Source organism: Haemaphysalis longicornis, unplaced genomic scaffold, assembly GCF_048455015.1.
Source record: "Haemaphysalis longicornis isolate Haplotype H1 unplaced genomic scaffold, Haemaphysalis longicornis Haplotype H1 scaffold_7, whole genome shotgun sequence".
NCBI lineage: Eukaryota > Metazoa > Arthropoda > Arachnida > Ixodida > Ixodidae > Haemaphysalis > Haemaphysalis longicornis.
This window is the reverse complement of record NW_027526422.1, coordinates 58,964,985-58,982,499: the sequence shown is the minus strand read 5'-3', so window position 1 is coordinate 58,982,499 and position 17,515 is coordinate 58,964,985. Positions and strand designations below refer to the sequence as shown.

The 17,515-nt window shown below is 45.1% G+C and overlaps 1 protein-coding gene across 1 annotated transcript in view; it reads left to right on the top strand.

Moving 5' to 3' along the window:
• Positions 1 to 64: 64 nt before the first annotated feature.
• Kz (putative ATP-dependent RNA helicase kurz) overlaps positions 65 to 17,515 on the top strand; it is a 29,646-nt gene continuing 12,195 nt past the window's right edge. The window contains exons 1-13 of the mRNA XM_077677458.1: positions 65 to 221; positions 713 to 898; positions 2,560 to 2,660; positions 3,669 to 4,089; positions 4,667 to 4,815; positions 5,790 to 5,976; positions 10,215 to 10,328; positions 10,708 to 10,809; positions 11,161 to 11,241; positions 12,111 to 12,361; positions 13,938 to 14,127; positions 15,802 to 15,909; positions 16,449 to 16,573. Coding sequence (XP_077533584.1) covers positions 138 to 221; positions 713 to 898; positions 2,560 to 2,660; positions 3,669 to 4,089; positions 4,667 to 4,815; positions 5,790 to 5,976; positions 10,215 to 10,328; positions 10,708 to 10,809; positions 11,161 to 11,241; positions 12,111 to 12,361; positions 13,938 to 14,127; positions 15,802 to 15,909; positions 16,449 to 16,573 — 2,099 coding nt within the window. The 5' untranslated portion in view covers positions 65 to 137. The remainder of the gene's footprint in view (positions 222 to 712; positions 899 to 2,559; positions 2,661 to 3,668; positions 4,090 to 4,666; positions 4,816 to 5,789; positions 5,977 to 10,214; positions 10,329 to 10,707; positions 10,810 to 11,160; positions 11,242 to 12,110; positions 12,362 to 13,937; positions 14,128 to 15,801; positions 15,910 to 16,448; positions 16,574 to 17,515) is intronic.

Below are 17,515 nucleotides of genomic sequence, written 5' to 3'. Positions count from 1 at the left end.
GTTGAAGCATGGTTCAAGCGTTTCAAGTAATATTTGTTGCTTTGACATCCAATCCAAGCCAAGCTGTATCCGTTGCCGCAACATCAACTTATCCACGTGCTTGCTGGTGAAAAGTGCGTCGCGTAGCTACCAATGAAATGGGAAGATCGCGACGAAAGTACAATGCTAAGGCGAGAAGTTCACAGCATACTGAAGCTTCAGACAAAGAAAAGCCTCCAGAGGTAAGTTTACACTTACTTTGAAGCTCAAGATCATGTCGATTCTGAATTCTCATGTCGCACATCAACTTGAATGTTGCACATCGACATGCAAGTTTCCTTGCATGTTGAACCTTTAACACAGAAAGACGACTTAGTCGGTTTCTTTAGCATTGTAAATAGATCTGCTCAACGGTTGGCTTTTAGCCATTTCGCAGTGTTCGCAAGGACGTAAACGACACGAGTAGGCAGTGTTGAAATGACAGATGGGTTTCAGTAGCACACTTTCGCTCGTTCTAATTCATCTCAATAAAACAGTACACATTAATTGCACCTTCTAAGAACTTTTCATCAGTTTTTCGCTTTCTCATAATCAGCCCGGATTCCGCTTTGCTGTCGTATCAATAGTAAGGATGTAATTGATTGCAGGAACCCGAAACTAATGTCATTTTCGTTCTAATACGACCTATTCCTTCCACAAAACACTGTTACAGAGCGTATTGTCTTGATTTCAGGTCGAAGTGGAGCTAGATGTGAGACAGGACAAATATGACAGCAGCAACGCCCTCATCTTGCCCTCCAAGAAGGCACAGAAGAAAGACGTCAAGAAGGCGAAAGACGTCCACGTGGCCCCGAAGCTTTCCAAGAAGAAGAAAAAGCTGCTTCAAAAAATCTTAGAGAAGAAAAACAAAAAGATCAATGTAAGTGTTGCACATCCAAAAAAAAAATCTCCTTGCACCAGACATGCGTGGGTAAAAGTGGAATGTTTTGTTTACTCTGTTGCTCATTCATGCTAGCTACGAATCTGTCCCAGAATTTTAACTAATAAGGTGGTGCCATCCTAACCATGTTGACTTTTCGGTTGCTCATCCCTCTTATTTGCTACCCTGATCGCCCATTGCTACTGCTCATTTTGCCTTACCTTAGCACTTTTATTCCATTGAAACATGCCACTATCAAGTTTGCATTGGCTTCCTCCAGTTTATCCCCCTTGTTTCCTTGGCTCTGTTTTTCTGCTCCTGGTGATCAGTAAAGCTTACCTGCCATTCTTGGTGTTTCTGGAGATGATAAATGCAGATGAGCAGCAAGGTTCTGCGCAATAATGCCGAATAAGCAGAGATGTTCCCCCAGCCCCCAGAGCAGCAGAAAAATGATAAAAAAAAAAAATCCAGGGCTGGGTGGAGTGTAGGTGCAACAGAGCCACTATTATGACCACCTTGTGACTTCCGCCACATGGCATTAGTGTAAATTGCCCAAGGGACTTGAGAGAACTTTGACACACAGTTCTCATGAAGGCTCAGTTTGTGCGTGAGCAGCTGCCCTCCACTACGGTAGTGCACAGCGGCGGTACACTGGGGTGCAACATGCACACATGCATCTTGCAGTGTGAAATCTGCTTGTGTGAGCAGTGGACCCTTTTAACACGAAAGTGTTTTATTCCCGGATGCACAAAGATTTCGCTGACGCTATATCCATCACAGATATGATGCCAGTACAACGGAGCAAGCGGCCTGTAAAGGGTGCACTCCTGCACACAGGGTCTTCTTGCGGGGAAGTAACCTTTAGTACCAAAGAGTGCGTTATACTTAGGGTTGTGCATTTTCGGGTTTTATATTTTAACACGAAAGTGTTTTATGCCCGGATACCCCAAGATTTCACTGACGTCATATCTGTCTAGAAAATGACGCCAGTACATCTTTGCAGAAGCGACCCGCCAGCAGGACGTCGCGCGCAAGCACACCCACAAGACAGCCACCGACCTGCAAATCATGCTCACCTGCAGATTTCGCTGCACATTTCACTTCCGTGTTTTACCGATTCCTATGACAGAGGAATCAACCACCGGTTTTTTGGGAGCAGTCTGCACATGTACACACTGCAAATCCACTATTTCAGCTGGTGCCTCGAGTAAAATAAGCAAACGGGTGCACTCTCAGCTTGCTGCTGGGTGAGCAGCTACTGCTATCTAGCACTGCACAGCTTATGGTGAGTGTGTAGCCACGTACACACACAAAAAAGCTTACAAAGGAAGGGGGCAAATCATTTGAGGCTGTCCATGCTGTGAGCATATGCCTAACATCGAGGAAGTAACAAAGGCAAAAAAAGAAAAAGGCACATCACCCACTGCAGGGGCGAAATGACCTGCTTCTGTGGCTCCGCATGAACAGAAGGGTGACGAGTGGATGGCGAGGGTGCGGCGAAGTTTTGTGCATGGGTTTTTCAGAGGCATGATCTTCGCGGGCATGCCTGTCCACTGTTTTTAGTTCACCATGGCTGCCTTTATGAGTGACCGGTACTGGAAAAAGGTCCAGTGCCTGAAATCGATCATCAGTTTGCTATTTTTATTTTCTTCTTGTGACAGAGAGCTCACCTCTTGGAAGAGCTGCAAAAATCACAGGCCAGCCAGAAGGAACTCTCTATGCTAGTTTCGACCTCTGCCATGCAGACAAAAGGTCTGAAACGGTAAGCGATGCTCTAGGACAAACTGCTCTTCCACACATTCAACCAGTAGGTGTGATGGCGTATGACATTTCTCAGTTTGTTTACATTCATGGGTTACCCCCTCATGTGAGGGGTAACCAGCAATGAGAAAAATAGTATGTCGACTGGATGAATTGCTAGTGCATGCATGTCAAGTGCTAAAGTGTGACTTTGCGCCCATTTGTATTTGAAAACTCGGGCCCCCAAACCTTTTGTATGCCAGCTAAAGCTTCATGTATACCTAGTACTTTCCCAGTGTAGATCTTCGTTCTTGGACACAAAAAGCCCTAACCAGTGCGAACAGCTTTGTTAAAAAAATGACTGCTTGTGAGGTGCTTTTAGTTTCAGTTATTTCACTTCATTTATTGGCCCTTAAAGGCCCGGGGGCATTACATAGGTGTGTGTGTGGGGGGGGGGGGGGGGGGCTTGGGCAAGGTGTGGATCACATACAATAACATATTAAAAAACAAAAGAACAATAAACAAGAGCAAACTATACATGATTAAAAGAAAAATAATAAAGTACGCAGGTTCAGGGAAGATTATAACCGCATGTCCATAAAGAGAAGACAAGGCTATGACAATTATAGAACAAGAAAAAAAAAGAAACAAGAAAAGGCTATACATGATTAAAGGAAGAATAAGAAATTACATAAACAAGACAAATCTGCGACATTATTTTAGAGAAAAGCTTTTGGAACATTAGCACCCCTGCACCCTCAGAAGTGACACAAATTTTTAATAATTGATGCGCAGCTTTAAAAAGCGTTATGCCTTTTGCGTTTTACAAACATTAGATGTAAGCTAATGAACCAGAACTCTTCCCAATGCGAGTGCAATGCCAGGTTCTTTCCGAGATAGAAATCTCTTGCAGGATCCTTTAAAATTAGCACCCTATTTATGCATAGGTAGACATGGCATAGGTTGGAGCTAATCCTTGCCTTGCTTCATTGACTCTCTTTTTCCCTTTTGTTTTTTCCCGCTTGAGCAGCCTCGGCGAACTCACAGCTGCACCACAGCCCGAGGAAAAGAAGGGCGTGTCACAAATAAGCAGCGTCAAAGGGAGCCGGCGATTTCAACCGAAAAGGGCCCGCATACAGAGGGATGATGTCCTCGGCTTCGACTCGGAAGAATCGTCGGAATCGGAGCAGAGTGAGGGAGGTGATAATGCGCCATTGCCTGATGAGCAGCAGCCAGTTGACAGCCAGGAATCCCAAGCCATGGACCAGAACGGCACGAACGAGAGCAGTGAAACTCCTGAGGAGGTTACTCTAGCTGAGAAAGAGGATGATGGCAAAGCAGAAGTGACCCAGACTGCCCCAAATGCAGCAAAAGAGGATAACAAGAAACGGAGATCAAAACCTTGTGCGCCATCCGTATTCATGCCAGTGCACAGAACGGAAGAGGTTCAAGTAAGTCAGATTGGTTATGCAGTGCATTGATTGGAGGGCCTTGTAGCTTTGTCACTGCATTTTACTTGGAAAGTGAATGAGTAGGCATTATTATGTTATAATAGGTCTTACCATATTCATTTGAATATAAGGCGAGTTTTTTTTCTAAAATCCGTAGTCTCAAAGTCGTACCTCGCCTTCTATCAAACCTCAGTGTATATATATATATGGCGATTTTTTTTTACTTTCAAAACTGCAACCTCGCCTTATAATCGAATGAATACGGTATTTTAAAGTCAATGCAAGCAGTGCTGCAACAACAACAACAAAAAAAGGCTATTGCAAGTGTCTCAATTCAGCGTAACCAAATCTTGCAATGCAATGTTCATGATTTGTTGCACAGTAATGTTCTTTTCAAGTCCTTTGTCAACATTGTACAATACTGTTAACAACTTTTTAGTCAAAGTTTTGTGTAATTAGTGAAACGTATGGCTATATTTCACATTGCAAGAAGGTCAGCAGTAATGAACTTACACCACGGGGCTACTGCCGAGGGTACTCTCTTTGAACTAGCCACTGTTTTCAACTTTCTGCACAGAATGCCAGGCACCAACTTCCAATCCTGGCAGAGGAGCAGGCAATCATGGAAGCCATCAAGGAAAATGACGTCGTCGTAATTTGTGGGCAGACCGGCTCGGGAAAGACAACCCAAGTCCCTCAGTTCCTGTATGAGGCTGGTTACACCAGGTGTGTTATAGGCTGACAGCGTGTAAAAGTGGTGGCATTTCATTCACCGTTAGGATAATTCGGCAGTTCACCACATGCTGGAACTTGTCTTGAAACACTGTTCACGAAGTGGATTTTGAGGATCTACTGCTGTATGAGATATTGCAGGCAGAGGGAGGCAGTAATTGCATTATTAAAAACAGTTGTTAATCACTTTAACCAGGTTGCAATTTATGTCAAGGAAGTAATTTTGCACATATAGTTACGCTGCTTTGATGAACCATGCACTGTTGCAGTTGTCGTGGAGTGTACACACTCAGTAAGGTTGCAGTTCGGGCTGGTTAGTTCAACATATTCACGTCTACAGCGCAGAAAAAAAATGCACATAAGAACAAGAGAGCAAGAAAGAGGACATGCGCAGTGCTGCATATGTGTGTTTCTTGTTCTTGTGTGCATTTTTTTTATGCGCTGTAGTTGTGCTCATGTATACTCTACTTTTTTATTTATCTTCCAAGCCCGTGATTACTTCTAAGTGTATTATGGAGTTGGAATGACATATCTTATTCAGAAAAACCACTAATCGTATTGACCAAAGATAAGACGGCAGCAACCAAAAATTGGAATCGTGTCGGCAGTATTCCTTAGACAAATTTCAAGCTGAACATATTGTTGTGATACTCGGAAAAACCACTAATCGTATTGACCAAAGATAAGACGGCAGCAACCAAAAATTGGAATCGTGTCGGCAGTACTATTCCTTAGACAAATTTCAAGCTGGACATATTGTTGAGGTTAATATTATTTAAGTCATTCCAGACTGATTTCAGTTGCTATTGTGTGAAATGTCCTTGTGAAATATCATGTGGAGCCTCCTGCTACAGTGTGAGGTTAGGTTAGGTTAGGTTAATAGTGTCATGGCCTGCTGTGGCGTAATAATAGCACTGAGCGAGGCTCAAGTTTAGTGCAGTTCTTTATTTTCTCTTTCTCTCCTACAGTGAGAAGATGATTGGCATAACGGAGCCAAGGCGAGTGGCTGCCGTCTCAATGTCCAAGCGGGTTGCTGAAGAGATGAGCCTGTCCTCCTCGGTCGTCTCCTACCAAATTCGCTACGAAGGAAACGTCACCCCCGACACCAAGATTAAGTTCATGACAGATGGAGTGCTCCTGAAGGAAATTCAGAATGTGAGTGTCATAAATTAGTAGTCAGGCAGGTTCAGGCATCAAGCAAACTGATTTTTCTGCCAGCCACTGTCGGCAAGGGTGTGTGTTGGAATTGGTTGAACAGTCACCGTGAGTGTAAAGAAAACTGACTTGTTCATAGAGTACGGCTGTCTTGTTCGCTAGGTCCTTGTGCGAACCAGCTCGTGTTGTTTTAGGGCGCAGCCCCTTGGCGGCCGTCTCTTGGCTGAGCCACGTCGTAGTTGTAACCGAGTGAAGGATGGCAAGACAGAATAGTGCAAGAAAGCAAAGGAGGAGAGTGTCTCAAAATTGTGAGGGGAAGGCGATACGCCGTGGTGGCGCGAGCGCTCTCCGAAAGTGTGCGGTGGGGAAAGGGGGTCAGTATGCTGTGCCCGCACAAGACACTTGTCTGCAAGACGCTGGTGAAAACGTGAGGAGAGCGGGCGTGACTATGGTGTGCGTTTCCTGCCTAAGGCGTGGGTCGCGGTCTCTTCCTGAGACGCACTTCGCGCCGCCGACGCAGAGGCTCATCATCGCTGCCGTTGAGAGAACCCATGAGTTGGTGCTGCCGCATCTCACTGCTGCTGCGCTCAAATATCGCATTAGGAAGTATCGTAATCGCCAGCCAATTTTTTTCTCCCCACTGTCTGGATTACCTGCATTTGGGGGAGAGTGGCTACTCCAATTGTTGCGGCTCATTTGCTGAACTGACCTGCTGCTGAGCAAACGGTCATGCCTTTAGTGCCTGTCCACAGTGGCTGTGTTTCTGACATAGGCGATTTAGCAGAGCACCTGTGCGGAGTACGACATTTGATGCTCAGAAACGTTCCCTGGCAAACAAGTTAAAATCTAGAGCTCCACACGATAGCATGCTTCATAAGTAAGATGCGTTTTGGCATGTTTGGAATTACTAAGCAGTGCTGCTGTTCGCAGGCTGAAAATATAGCCCCAGGATTGTCATTTTAACGAGAGGGCTATATGAAAACATGCTGGCGTACTGAACTGTTAGTGATGGAACCCAACTGACTGAAATTTATCTGGATCCCCACATCACGGATTGCCTCATGGCTAAGTTTCCCCCTAGTGCGGCTAAATTATGCTTCACCAAGACTACCATAAAAGGTAATGCCATCTGTTGGGAGCGACCTAAAGATTGCAGAGAGGAGAGAAACGTTTTATCCCTGGTGAGGGCTAGTAGGGATGGTTGAGCTGCTGCTGGGCAGCTCTGTGGGCCCAAGTGCGTCAGGGCAGACAGCCAGGAATCGAAGTAATTGGGTAGGGGAAGAGGAAGCAAGGCATGGCAATGCCAGATTGCTTGGTGGGTATCTTCATAGTCCCCGCAGTGTTGGCAAGCGGGGGGGTGGGAAAGATGGATGGTGATGTGGGGGTGAGGATGGCTTGTGTGGAGAGGGAGTTCATTTGGATTTGTCTCCAGAGTGCAGATTCTAAGGGGGATAATAAGGGGTGAGGGGGTGGAAGGGTGGTGCATGAGATTCTGTGATGGAGGATGAGTAGCGGCGATAGGTGAGGTGGGGGTTGAGAAGCGGAGAGGTGTTCTAGAGCCCCGGCCGCCTCGTGTGCCTTCTTTGCACCACCAAAGCTTATGTGGCGGGGAGTCCACAAAAGGGAGATGGAGTGCTCAGAAGAGGGGTGGAGCAGAGAAATTTGTGCGGAGGGGCGAAGTGATGCCCCTGCAGATATTTCTAATGGCTGTTTGTGAATCCGTTACTACTATGTCAGTCGAGGTGGGTGGAGGGTGGTGGCCTAGGTGATTGCTGCTTCCTCCACCTTGTGAAGATGGGCAGTGCGAGTGGTGGCTGGGGTAGAGGGGGCTGAGGTGTGGTTCACTTCTGCTATGTCGTAGGTGTGGTAGGGATGCTAATAGGGGGGGTTGCATGTTGTGGAGTGTGAGGAGGGGATAGGGAACCTCTCGATATCCTGGAGGGATGAGGAGTGGTTGAGAGTGGCGGAAGGGGTGGGGGTTACTTTTGAGGGATTGGATTGGATAGGAAAAACATTTATTGTGCCTGCGGTTGAAGTCCAAGTTAAGACTTCAGACTTGGCCGGTTCTGCCAGTGTGGGTCAAGGCAAGGTGAAATAGTTGGGCCTCTCGGTAAGCTTCTATAAGCTTGGGTGGTGTGTTGAAGGTGCCCGTAGGGAGGAGAGCATCTGAAGCAGCGCTGGGAGGTAGCTGTAGCATACGGCGACATGAAAAATTATTAATGTGCTTCAATTGTAATGCAGAATGCGGGTGCTTGCCCTTATTTTTTGTTACTTGTTTTCATTCGAGGCAGTGTGTGAATAGTACAGGGGTGAGACAGCTGCGCATATTGCGCAGATTTGATACCAATTTGTTTTCCTGCGCCAGGCTGCTCCAAAAGCTTGGAAATTGCAAAAATTGCGCCAAACTGCTCCAAAACATTCTGAGAGCCAAGGATTTTAACGCTCCCATCAGTTCCTGTGCGGAAAAAAATTGTCTCCAGGTAGTTTTTTCGAAAGTCACAATGTCGGGTTGCACATGTTATATTCTGTGGGTTTTTGAAACTCTCCCATCAAAAGCCACTGCCAAGTCCTGTAGAAAAAATGCCTTTGTGTGCTGAGGCGTAAAACCGCTTGTGCAAGTTGGTGAAAAAAAACGGCAATTTTTCGAGCGCCGTATCAACGCAACGACACTACTGGGCGCCGCCATTTTGGTGTGGTGAAGATTTGAAAACATGGCCGCCGGGCGAAGCAGTTCTTTGTGGTTCAGGCAGAGTGCTCTTCGCCGATTTCTACCTTGGTTTTAGTTATGGGGGTGGCTGGGTCTGCATTTAGTCGTTTGATCGGTTGCGGGAAGGGGTGCGACTCAAAAGACGGGAGCTCCTCAAAAACAACATGGCGCCCGCGAATTCGCCGTGTTTCGGCCTTGAGTGTGAGGCCGGTACGTGCTTGAAGTGAAATTTCGGACTCATTGTGGTGTTATAAAACTCTAAGTTATTGCTGCCTTTCCCAGTGGACTTGCCAGCGACGGTAATGGGACCATTGACGCTGCAGAAGTGGCGGCGCAGGCTACATCGCCGCAAAATGTTCAAGCAGTGTTCGATACCGGGACGGGCTATTATTTCATGCTAGTAATAATGGTTCATTTTTCTGAAGTCAAATTTATTGCCAAAAGGGAGGTGACTAAACATACCAACGTTACTCAGATTGTGATCGTAGTGAACATGCATGCACATTGGGGATTGAAATGGGAGGGCTGGTGGGGTGCGACGACTGTGACCTCGCTTTGCTCAGGTTTGGCCGTGGCTCTACGCTTGTGCGTAAAGACGAATCTGGGATTACAAAAATAATAATTTCGGCATTCATATGAAAATAAAAATGCCTTACGATTGCTTAGTTTTGCAATTCGATATTATCAATGATAGAGCCTAAGAATTTAAAAATGGCCAATAAAAAGGTAGTGCAGTTCGTACCTTGTGATACTCTGGTAGAAAAACTATTGAAAGGCTGTTTCAGTGTTATGTACGTTCAAAACCGATTAAAAAGTGCACTTTCCCCCCGTGAGTTGCCAAAAATTGGATTTTTTAGGCTCCTAAGGTGACATAATAAATGTCGCTCTTCTGCTCCAAATCAAGGTTCTTCTGCTCCAAAATAGATATTTCGCTGCTCCAAAAACTGCTCCAAAATCTGATTCAGCTGTCTCACCCCTGATAGTATTGTGAGCTTGTTGCTAAATGGATGAATACCATGCCTCTTTCTTTTTTCTTTTTTTGGTCGCTGGTGTAAGTGAGAGGCACGTACGCCCTAGCCGGCATATTCCTGCTACAAAATCACTCGTTGTCTAATAGTTGTATGATGTTAGTTGATCATTTTTGTAATGTTAGTAGTACAGCTGATAACAGCAGCTGTACTTGTGACTGACGAAATGCAAAAACACCCAAGTATGCAAGCATTGAATGCATCCTTGAAAATCCACGTCACTTCACAATGGCATGATTTACAGGCAGCATATTTTTTCAGCATGTTAAACCCAGTATTTAAAAGCTTTCCTGCTGCAAAGGTCTGTCCTTGTTGGTATCCAGATTACGTGTCTTTCAGCCTGAGGATTTACATGGCCTGTGGGTTGCACATTATATCAAGCTGCAGCAGTTTGTGATGTTTGTCTCTAGCTCAGCTCTGTCACTACGTGAGTATACTTTGAAGTCTGCACAACAGGGTGTTCAACTCTAACGCCTCCTTCGGACTGCTTTCCTCTCGGCCAGAATTTTCTCCTCACTGGTTACTCCGTCATCATCATTGACGAAGCTCATGAGAGGAGCATCTACTCGGACATTCTGATTGGCCTGCTTTCAAGAATTGTGCCGCTGCGACGACGGGTAAGTTGCTTGGTATCAGTGCGGCCAAAGAAGTTTCTCATAGCATGTCACTGGTTGTTCTAAAATATGGCCAGACATGCATCTTCGTGTATTTTATTTCTTTGCTGTTGGTCAAAAAATAGAGCTGTAATGCAGACCTGGATGGGGTAAAACACCAACAACTTTCCAATGCTGCAAAATGAACTTAGAGAAGCGTGTCTGTAGTGTTTGTCTGTACGAAAGGATGCAAATTGCATTTCTTTGAGAATTTGTGTGTTTTGTAGAAAACGTGATAGGCAGCTAGGTGGTCATGATGGTAGCGAGCGTTCACTGCTAATAAATCCTGTTCAATGTCACGTTTGTCGGCTGATGTTGTACATATGTCATTTTTTGGCCACAGAGGAGAAGTCCCCTGAAGCTCATCATTATGTCGGCAACATTGAGAGTCGAAGACTTCACGGAGAACAGCCACCTTTTCAAGAAGCCCCCTCCCCTCATCAAGGTCTGTCTCATTTCTGTCACAAAGTTTACTTCTAAAAAGCATATGGCCCCACAGTAGTCTGTGAGAGTCGCTTCACACGAAGCAATAAAAATATTAATTTGAATTTTATTTGGAAGCTTTTTTTCTTCTGTGAAGCACGATGATAATTTGAATAGTATTAATCGTGCTCTCCGTTTGTCCTCATCGAAGTTTCACTGTTTAAGCTCGAATGAATGCATACCAACTGGCCTAGCATACCAATTAAAATAGTTCACAAGTGTGAAGATATGTGTGAATCATTTACTACTGTAGTGGGGAATAACATTGTTACTGCGCGTATTGTCTGCTTCAGTTTTTGTCTCGACCTTGCAGGTGGACTCTAGGCAGCACCCTGTCACCATCCACTTCAACAAACGAACACCCCAGGATTACATGCAGGAAGCATATCGCAAGGTATCTTTGAGCATGTTCAGCAGCCTAAGGGGGGACGTGGCTCTTGAAACAACAACTTTTAATTTTTAAGTATTGTCTGTTAAACTTGTCAGTCTAGCTGCTTTTTTTCCACTAGTTTCAAATATGCCATTATTTTTTGAGTAAGTCAATTAGTTACCAGGATAACTAGAGATAATTAGTCACTTTTGGAGGAACAATAGACAAAGCAGTGTTAGTCATAAAACTGTAATCTTTATATTTTCCAGTACTATGAACCCTGGTGAGTGCAATAAGAGAATTGCTTTTTGATGCACTGCTTGAAACTAATTCTACAGCTCATTAAACTTTGGTGTTTGAAATGGGCATTCAAAATGGTTCCTTGCCACTGGTGCCATCAAGGTTTTATAAGCTGTAAAATTAGTTCCAAGCGGTGCATCAAAAAACCAATTCTCTTATTGCACTCACCAGGGTTCATAGTACTGGAAAATATAAAGATTACAGTTTTATGACTAACACTGCTTTGTCTATTGTGAGATTGGGGATTGGTATCTTTGAGGTTGCTTTATACGAATAAGGGTCAACTATACCGTGGTCTGGTCCACAGAATAATGCTGCACATTATCTTGTGTTCATGATCATCGTCATCCACTGGTCCACAGAGTAGGCACTGCCTTAAGTATTTCTAGCAGAACATAACAGAGCTGTAGGAAAAGATTCATTATTGTACTTGTTGTCACGTAGGTACAACAGTAAAGGCAGGCACCGTGTACCTAACGTTGACCCAGCGCTTGCAGTTGTGGAAACACTAGTGCACTACTTGCTGAAGTGCGAGTTTTGTTTTGCTCTGTTCCTTGAGAGCTGCACGTGACCTCTCTCTCTCTCTCTCCAAGGTGTGCAAGATTCACCAGCAGCTGCCCGAGGGCGGCATCCTGGTCTTTGTCACAGGGCAGCAGGAAGTCTTGTCGCTGTGTCGCAAACTGAGGAAGCGCTTCCCCGAACGACGCCCAGATCACCAGGAGCCACGTCAGGAAGCACAACCCGGCCAAGAGGCAGGCAGTGAGAGCAAGGAGGACAGCGCCAAGCAGGAAGCTGCTGTCAGCACGCCCAAGCCGAAGAAGACGAAGGGCGTTGACTTGGACAGGTGGGTCTCCGGGAACTGCGTTTGTAATTTGAAGCTTGTGCTTACTTGTAGGTTGTTTTGGATTTGCTTTGGCTTTTAGCGGTAGTGGTTGCAATTTTGTGGAGGCACAGTACAAAAATGTCCCACGGCACAGTTTGTGGGACATTTTACTGACCAGTGAAGAGAAGGCCGCAGGCGGTCCAAACTAATCCGGAGCCCCCATCTAGGTCATGCTTCCAGGCTCTGTTGTATCTTCACTGCAATAAATAGTGATTTTTGAACTTGTCACATCTGTGGCTGATGCGTTAGTGGAAATGTACAAGGGGGGTCTTTGAGTTGGAAGAGATGCTGTTGTTGAGCCTTGTGCTCACTCTTCAGTTTTTTTTTTTTTTTCCCTCGTGTGACCTGTCAGCCGATAAGCACTGACTTGTAAACTTGTTTCATTCCGTTCAGTCTATTTGAGCATGGTTTTATATTGTCTGTAGTGGCTAGGTTTGTTGCAATAAGATTTACTGGACTCATTTTCCAACCTGTGGTCATGTGTGCTGAACAGCCGGGCTGTGCAAGCATTGAACACAATTGGTTTTTCGCTCACAACGGCAAGCAAAGAGGCAGGCGACAACAGGTTATGGACAAGGGGTCCAAACATGGACGTGATACCAAAAACCAGTACAGACATTGAGCAGTTTGGACTCATTAAGATTTAAAGGTACCAGCTATGTGCAGGTACATGTTTGTTAGGTGTCCCCAGGACGAAAGTGTGCTCCCAAGGTGTTTGCATTGTTAATTGCTGAAGCCTGTGGGGACCAGGGTTCTTACGGCGACCTAGCTCGAACTCGCGACTCAGCCGCAAGGCTAGCTCCACTGAACACCGCCACGGACCGCCAACTGGCGTAGCGGCAGCGAACAGCAAGAAACACAAGACACGGAAATCGCCAACACCGACGTTTATTGCCACCACAAAAAGGAACGTTGGGCACGTCGCTCTACCACCGCCAAGACCACCCTGTTCAGGACGGGAGAAAAAGGTGCGAGGGCGAACAAAGGAAGGCCAAAAGCAGCAACATGTACCTACGTCTGCTCTCGATGATGGCTGGTATCCAAAGAGAGCCTTCCTCCTTTACCCGCCCCCGGACCAGCCTGCCTGAAGCTGAAGGAAAAACCAGTCCCGTGAGGGAATCGGCAGTGCCCCCACCGACATCCTCCCGCGGTGGGGAAACGCACGTCCTCTCTCGCCTCCGTGGCGAGCAGAGAGAGATAGGCAAGATGGCGGACCTCTGTAATTCCCATAAGTCACAGTTGGTTCTTTTGGAGAGGAGACTTGTCCTGGTAGTAGTGAACTAGTGCAAAGTGTCTTGCTGTTGCCTGAGAGTGTTCTTTCAGGAAGCCTAACCTGAAAGGGTTCACAAAAAAATTCTTGGGGAAGAGAAGTGGAGAGGCGGTGTGCTTCACACTAGACCCAAAAACGTCGAATCCAGCTCTAAATATGTCCGAGGAAGGCGTGAATTGAGACACATGGTGGTGGTGTTGCTCAGATTGCATCATTCAGTACTTTTGTACAGCAGCGATAACGAAGCCTGTTCCACAATTTTTGCAGCTACTCTGTGGTGCCCCTGGATGAAGGTCAATTGGAAGAGCTTGTAAAAGACGAGGAGCACGAGGAGGAGGGGGACCTTTCCTCCTCTGAAGATGACGACCTCATGGAGAAGCTCGCTCCCAGCAAGGATGTTCAGCCGCTCACTGTTCTTCCCCTCTTCTCCCTGCTTCCCTCGGATAAGCAGGCCAAGGTTTGTGCGCCCTTTTGTTTTATATTTTGATGTTTGTTGGTTTTTTCTGCATGTAGACAGTGAGCTTTTATTGTTGGTGGGGAAAACAGTGTTCCAGTACATTATTGCTGCGCTTCTGAAACAGCTAAACCTAGTAGTGCTTTTGGCCTGTTACGAAACAGCTTTGCACACGAAGGCATAGACATACGCCGTTTGCGCTGATACTCCAGGTTTTGTGACTCAATCCTGATGTGGTGGCAGTTTCTCCATTTCGCATAAGCAATTATGTTGGTAGTGCTTAAATCAGTGCTGAGGAACTGATGATGTTCCTGTCAGTTACACTTTTATCTGTGTTAGAACGGTGGTTTTGTTTCATTCTAACTTAATTCGAAACAACGCAAAAAGACGGGACAAGAAACGACAACACAAGGCGCCATGTGTTGTCGTTTCTTGTCCCGTCTTTTTGCGCTTTTTTGAATTCAGCTTGTATCTGGATGTGCACTTTTAGAAATCGGCTTTATTTTTTTTTTATTTTTTTTTTCTATGACAATTTAGCGTGCGTGTGTGTGAGTATTTTTTGAAATAGTGTGAACCTGGTTTGAATAGTTTGAACCACGATGGAAGAACAGACTAAGTGTCTGATCAAGGTCTCCAATCCTGCGTATTCACCGCAAGCGCACATGCATGCTGCAGTCTGTGACTTTAAAATAACATGCAAGATAGCGAAAAACACAGCAAAGGAACTTGATTAGTTTACATTTGTAAGCCGGTCATCGAGAGCTTGTTTGCAAGCTCACCATTCCATCCTAGAGAAGTTTTGTGAGGTTCCGAAGGTGTTGCATGTTTGTTTTTGACTGAATCTTCGCTTGTTTACATACTTCTGTCGTTCACATAGCTATGTAATAGTGCAACAAATTTGCCATTATGTCCTCTTTCTGTACATGCAGGAACGAGAATGTATGCTTATCCAGCATCCCCTCCGCTGTCAGCTCATATGCGTTTTTCTGTGTGGCACGCTGAATCTCTTTTTCAGCCGCCTGCAGCAAGGAAAAAAAAAAACGGGAAAGAAAACGATACTTCTTGAGTTTTTTGGTTAAAAAAACATGAAGACGGTCAGAGATGCGCGAGCGAGGTACACATATGCTTTCGCTTGAATGAACATGCGTGCTCAGCGATTCGGTATGGAAGGGCTCCAAAAGATCACACAAAATTAAAAAAAAAAAAAATCATTTTTGTCTTCATTTTGTCTTCATCTTCAGAATGTGTTGTCTCATCTCTCCTCGTGTTTTGCGTCCTTTTTCACTGGTTTCCGTTCCTTCAAACAAAATGCTCTCACCACCCTCATGTCGCACGTCATGTGTCGTGTGTCAGGGGATTGGTTTCTCTCTTCTCCACTCCTTAATAAAAATCGCACAAAAGTGCGGAGATCTAGAAGCAAAAACAGGTATGGAAAGGTTGACTTCACGGTGGGTTGCCGCCACGGGGACCGATACAACCTGCACTCCCGCTGACCAAATGGCCAGTGCCATCTCACAGCACCCTTAGTACACACGACCCCTCGGTCGTCAACATCGCCTGCTAGAGAAGCGGTGCCGTTCAGACACCTGGTTTATTCTTCCACCGTGGTTTGAACCTATTTTGAACCGAGTAACCTTTGTAACTGAACCAAACCTCTTTTTTTTCTCTCATTTGCAGGTCTTTCAAAGCCCACCGGAAGGCACTCGCCTTTGTGTGGTTGCAACCAACGTTGGTGAAACATCTCTGACCATTCCGAATGTCAAATATGTGGTGGACACTGGCAAGGTATGCTTTCAAGGGGGATTTTCTATCGCTGCTGAAGTTCACACCCTGTCAGTACCTTTTTTTTTTCTAATGGCTTTGCTTCTGTCGCCACTCTGTTTATAATGCTATTTTGTTTTTTAAAACTGTGCCTGCGAAGTGTTGCATTGTCCTTAAACACACGTTTAAAAGGAACAGGAGATCTACTCATTAAGAACACCAAGTCCAAATTGAGAGGTAATGGCGGGTCAATGTGGAGTCCTAGGGACGGCCTGGTATGTCGTCGGTTACGCATCACCTCCACTCTGGAATAAAATAGAATTCAGCCACGTTACGGAACACTCATCCTGTTGTGCCTCCTCATGTGCATAAGCAAGAGAGAGGCCAGCAACCACATTATCTGCCAGAAGACCCAACCTAAACCCTCGACATAACCAATATAGTATATTCTAAAATGTTCTGGCTACAAGTAAACGACTTGGCAAACACGTGGTTACTGCATTGGCTTATTTTTCAGTTTGAGCGGGAATGTTTCTTTTAATCAGGGTCATCGTTTGTTGTAGGTCAAAATGCGTGTCTACGACAAGGTGACGGGTATCTCGGCCTTCCTCATCTCCTGGGTCTCCAAGGCGTCCGCGGACCAAAGAGCTGGACGAGCAGGCCGAACGTGTCCCGGTCACTGTTACAGGTGAGTGGCTGGACAGTCCTGATTTATCTCGGATGACATTGATTGAGTGATTGATTGACACTGCTGTGCCTTCGAGGGGCTTTGGCAGGTGGGTACACCGAAATAAAAGAGCATACTTTTAACAGAAGACATGAAGATGAAAACGGAACATGATCATTGTTTTAAAGAATTAGGAATGAAATATGCGCATGAAATTTCTTTCTCATTTTTTAAAATTTATTTATGTAGTGCATTTTTACATCAAGGCTAGCAGGGAATGATGCTAAACATTGCTTAGGGACTTTATTGTTAGCTAGCTTATTACAGTCCTTTACAGTTCTGCAAAAAAAATAATGAAGCAGTTATTTTGTGTGTAAATTGGAGTTAATTGTCGAGTCGCCTCAATTATTTTGCCAATATATATTTTGTATATCCTATTTATTAACTGGTGTGCATATTTTAGGCATGATACTATTATATTTTTTTAACTCTTTCGGGACCGCCGGAAAAAGTGATGAAAAAGGGAGGTCTCGGTACAAATTTTTTATACATAAAGCAAAGGCGCCATCCTCCCTTAGCATATACCAAAATGCAGCTAATTATATGTTCTTTGACATGCAATACCAAGTTATGCTCAACACTGACGATAGAACCATGAAAAAATCTGAAAGTAAGAACTTCGTAAAAAAACTACAGAAAAAGATAGAAAAAAGCATAAATATAACAATATTAAAAAAGAATAAAATTATTGCAAGATATACAAAATCTAACACAATGCTTTGTTTTTTCATCGCGAAAGTTTGATGCGGCTAGGTGTAACTGGTTTTTTGTTTTGTGTGTGATCTCTTTGGCACTAGGGCCATGGCTACGTCGTCGCCCAGGTACACGCCTGGCTCTCGTCTCGGCGAAAACTTGATCCCTTTCTGAGATGGTGGCAGGAGATCACCACCATAGGTAGTTAAC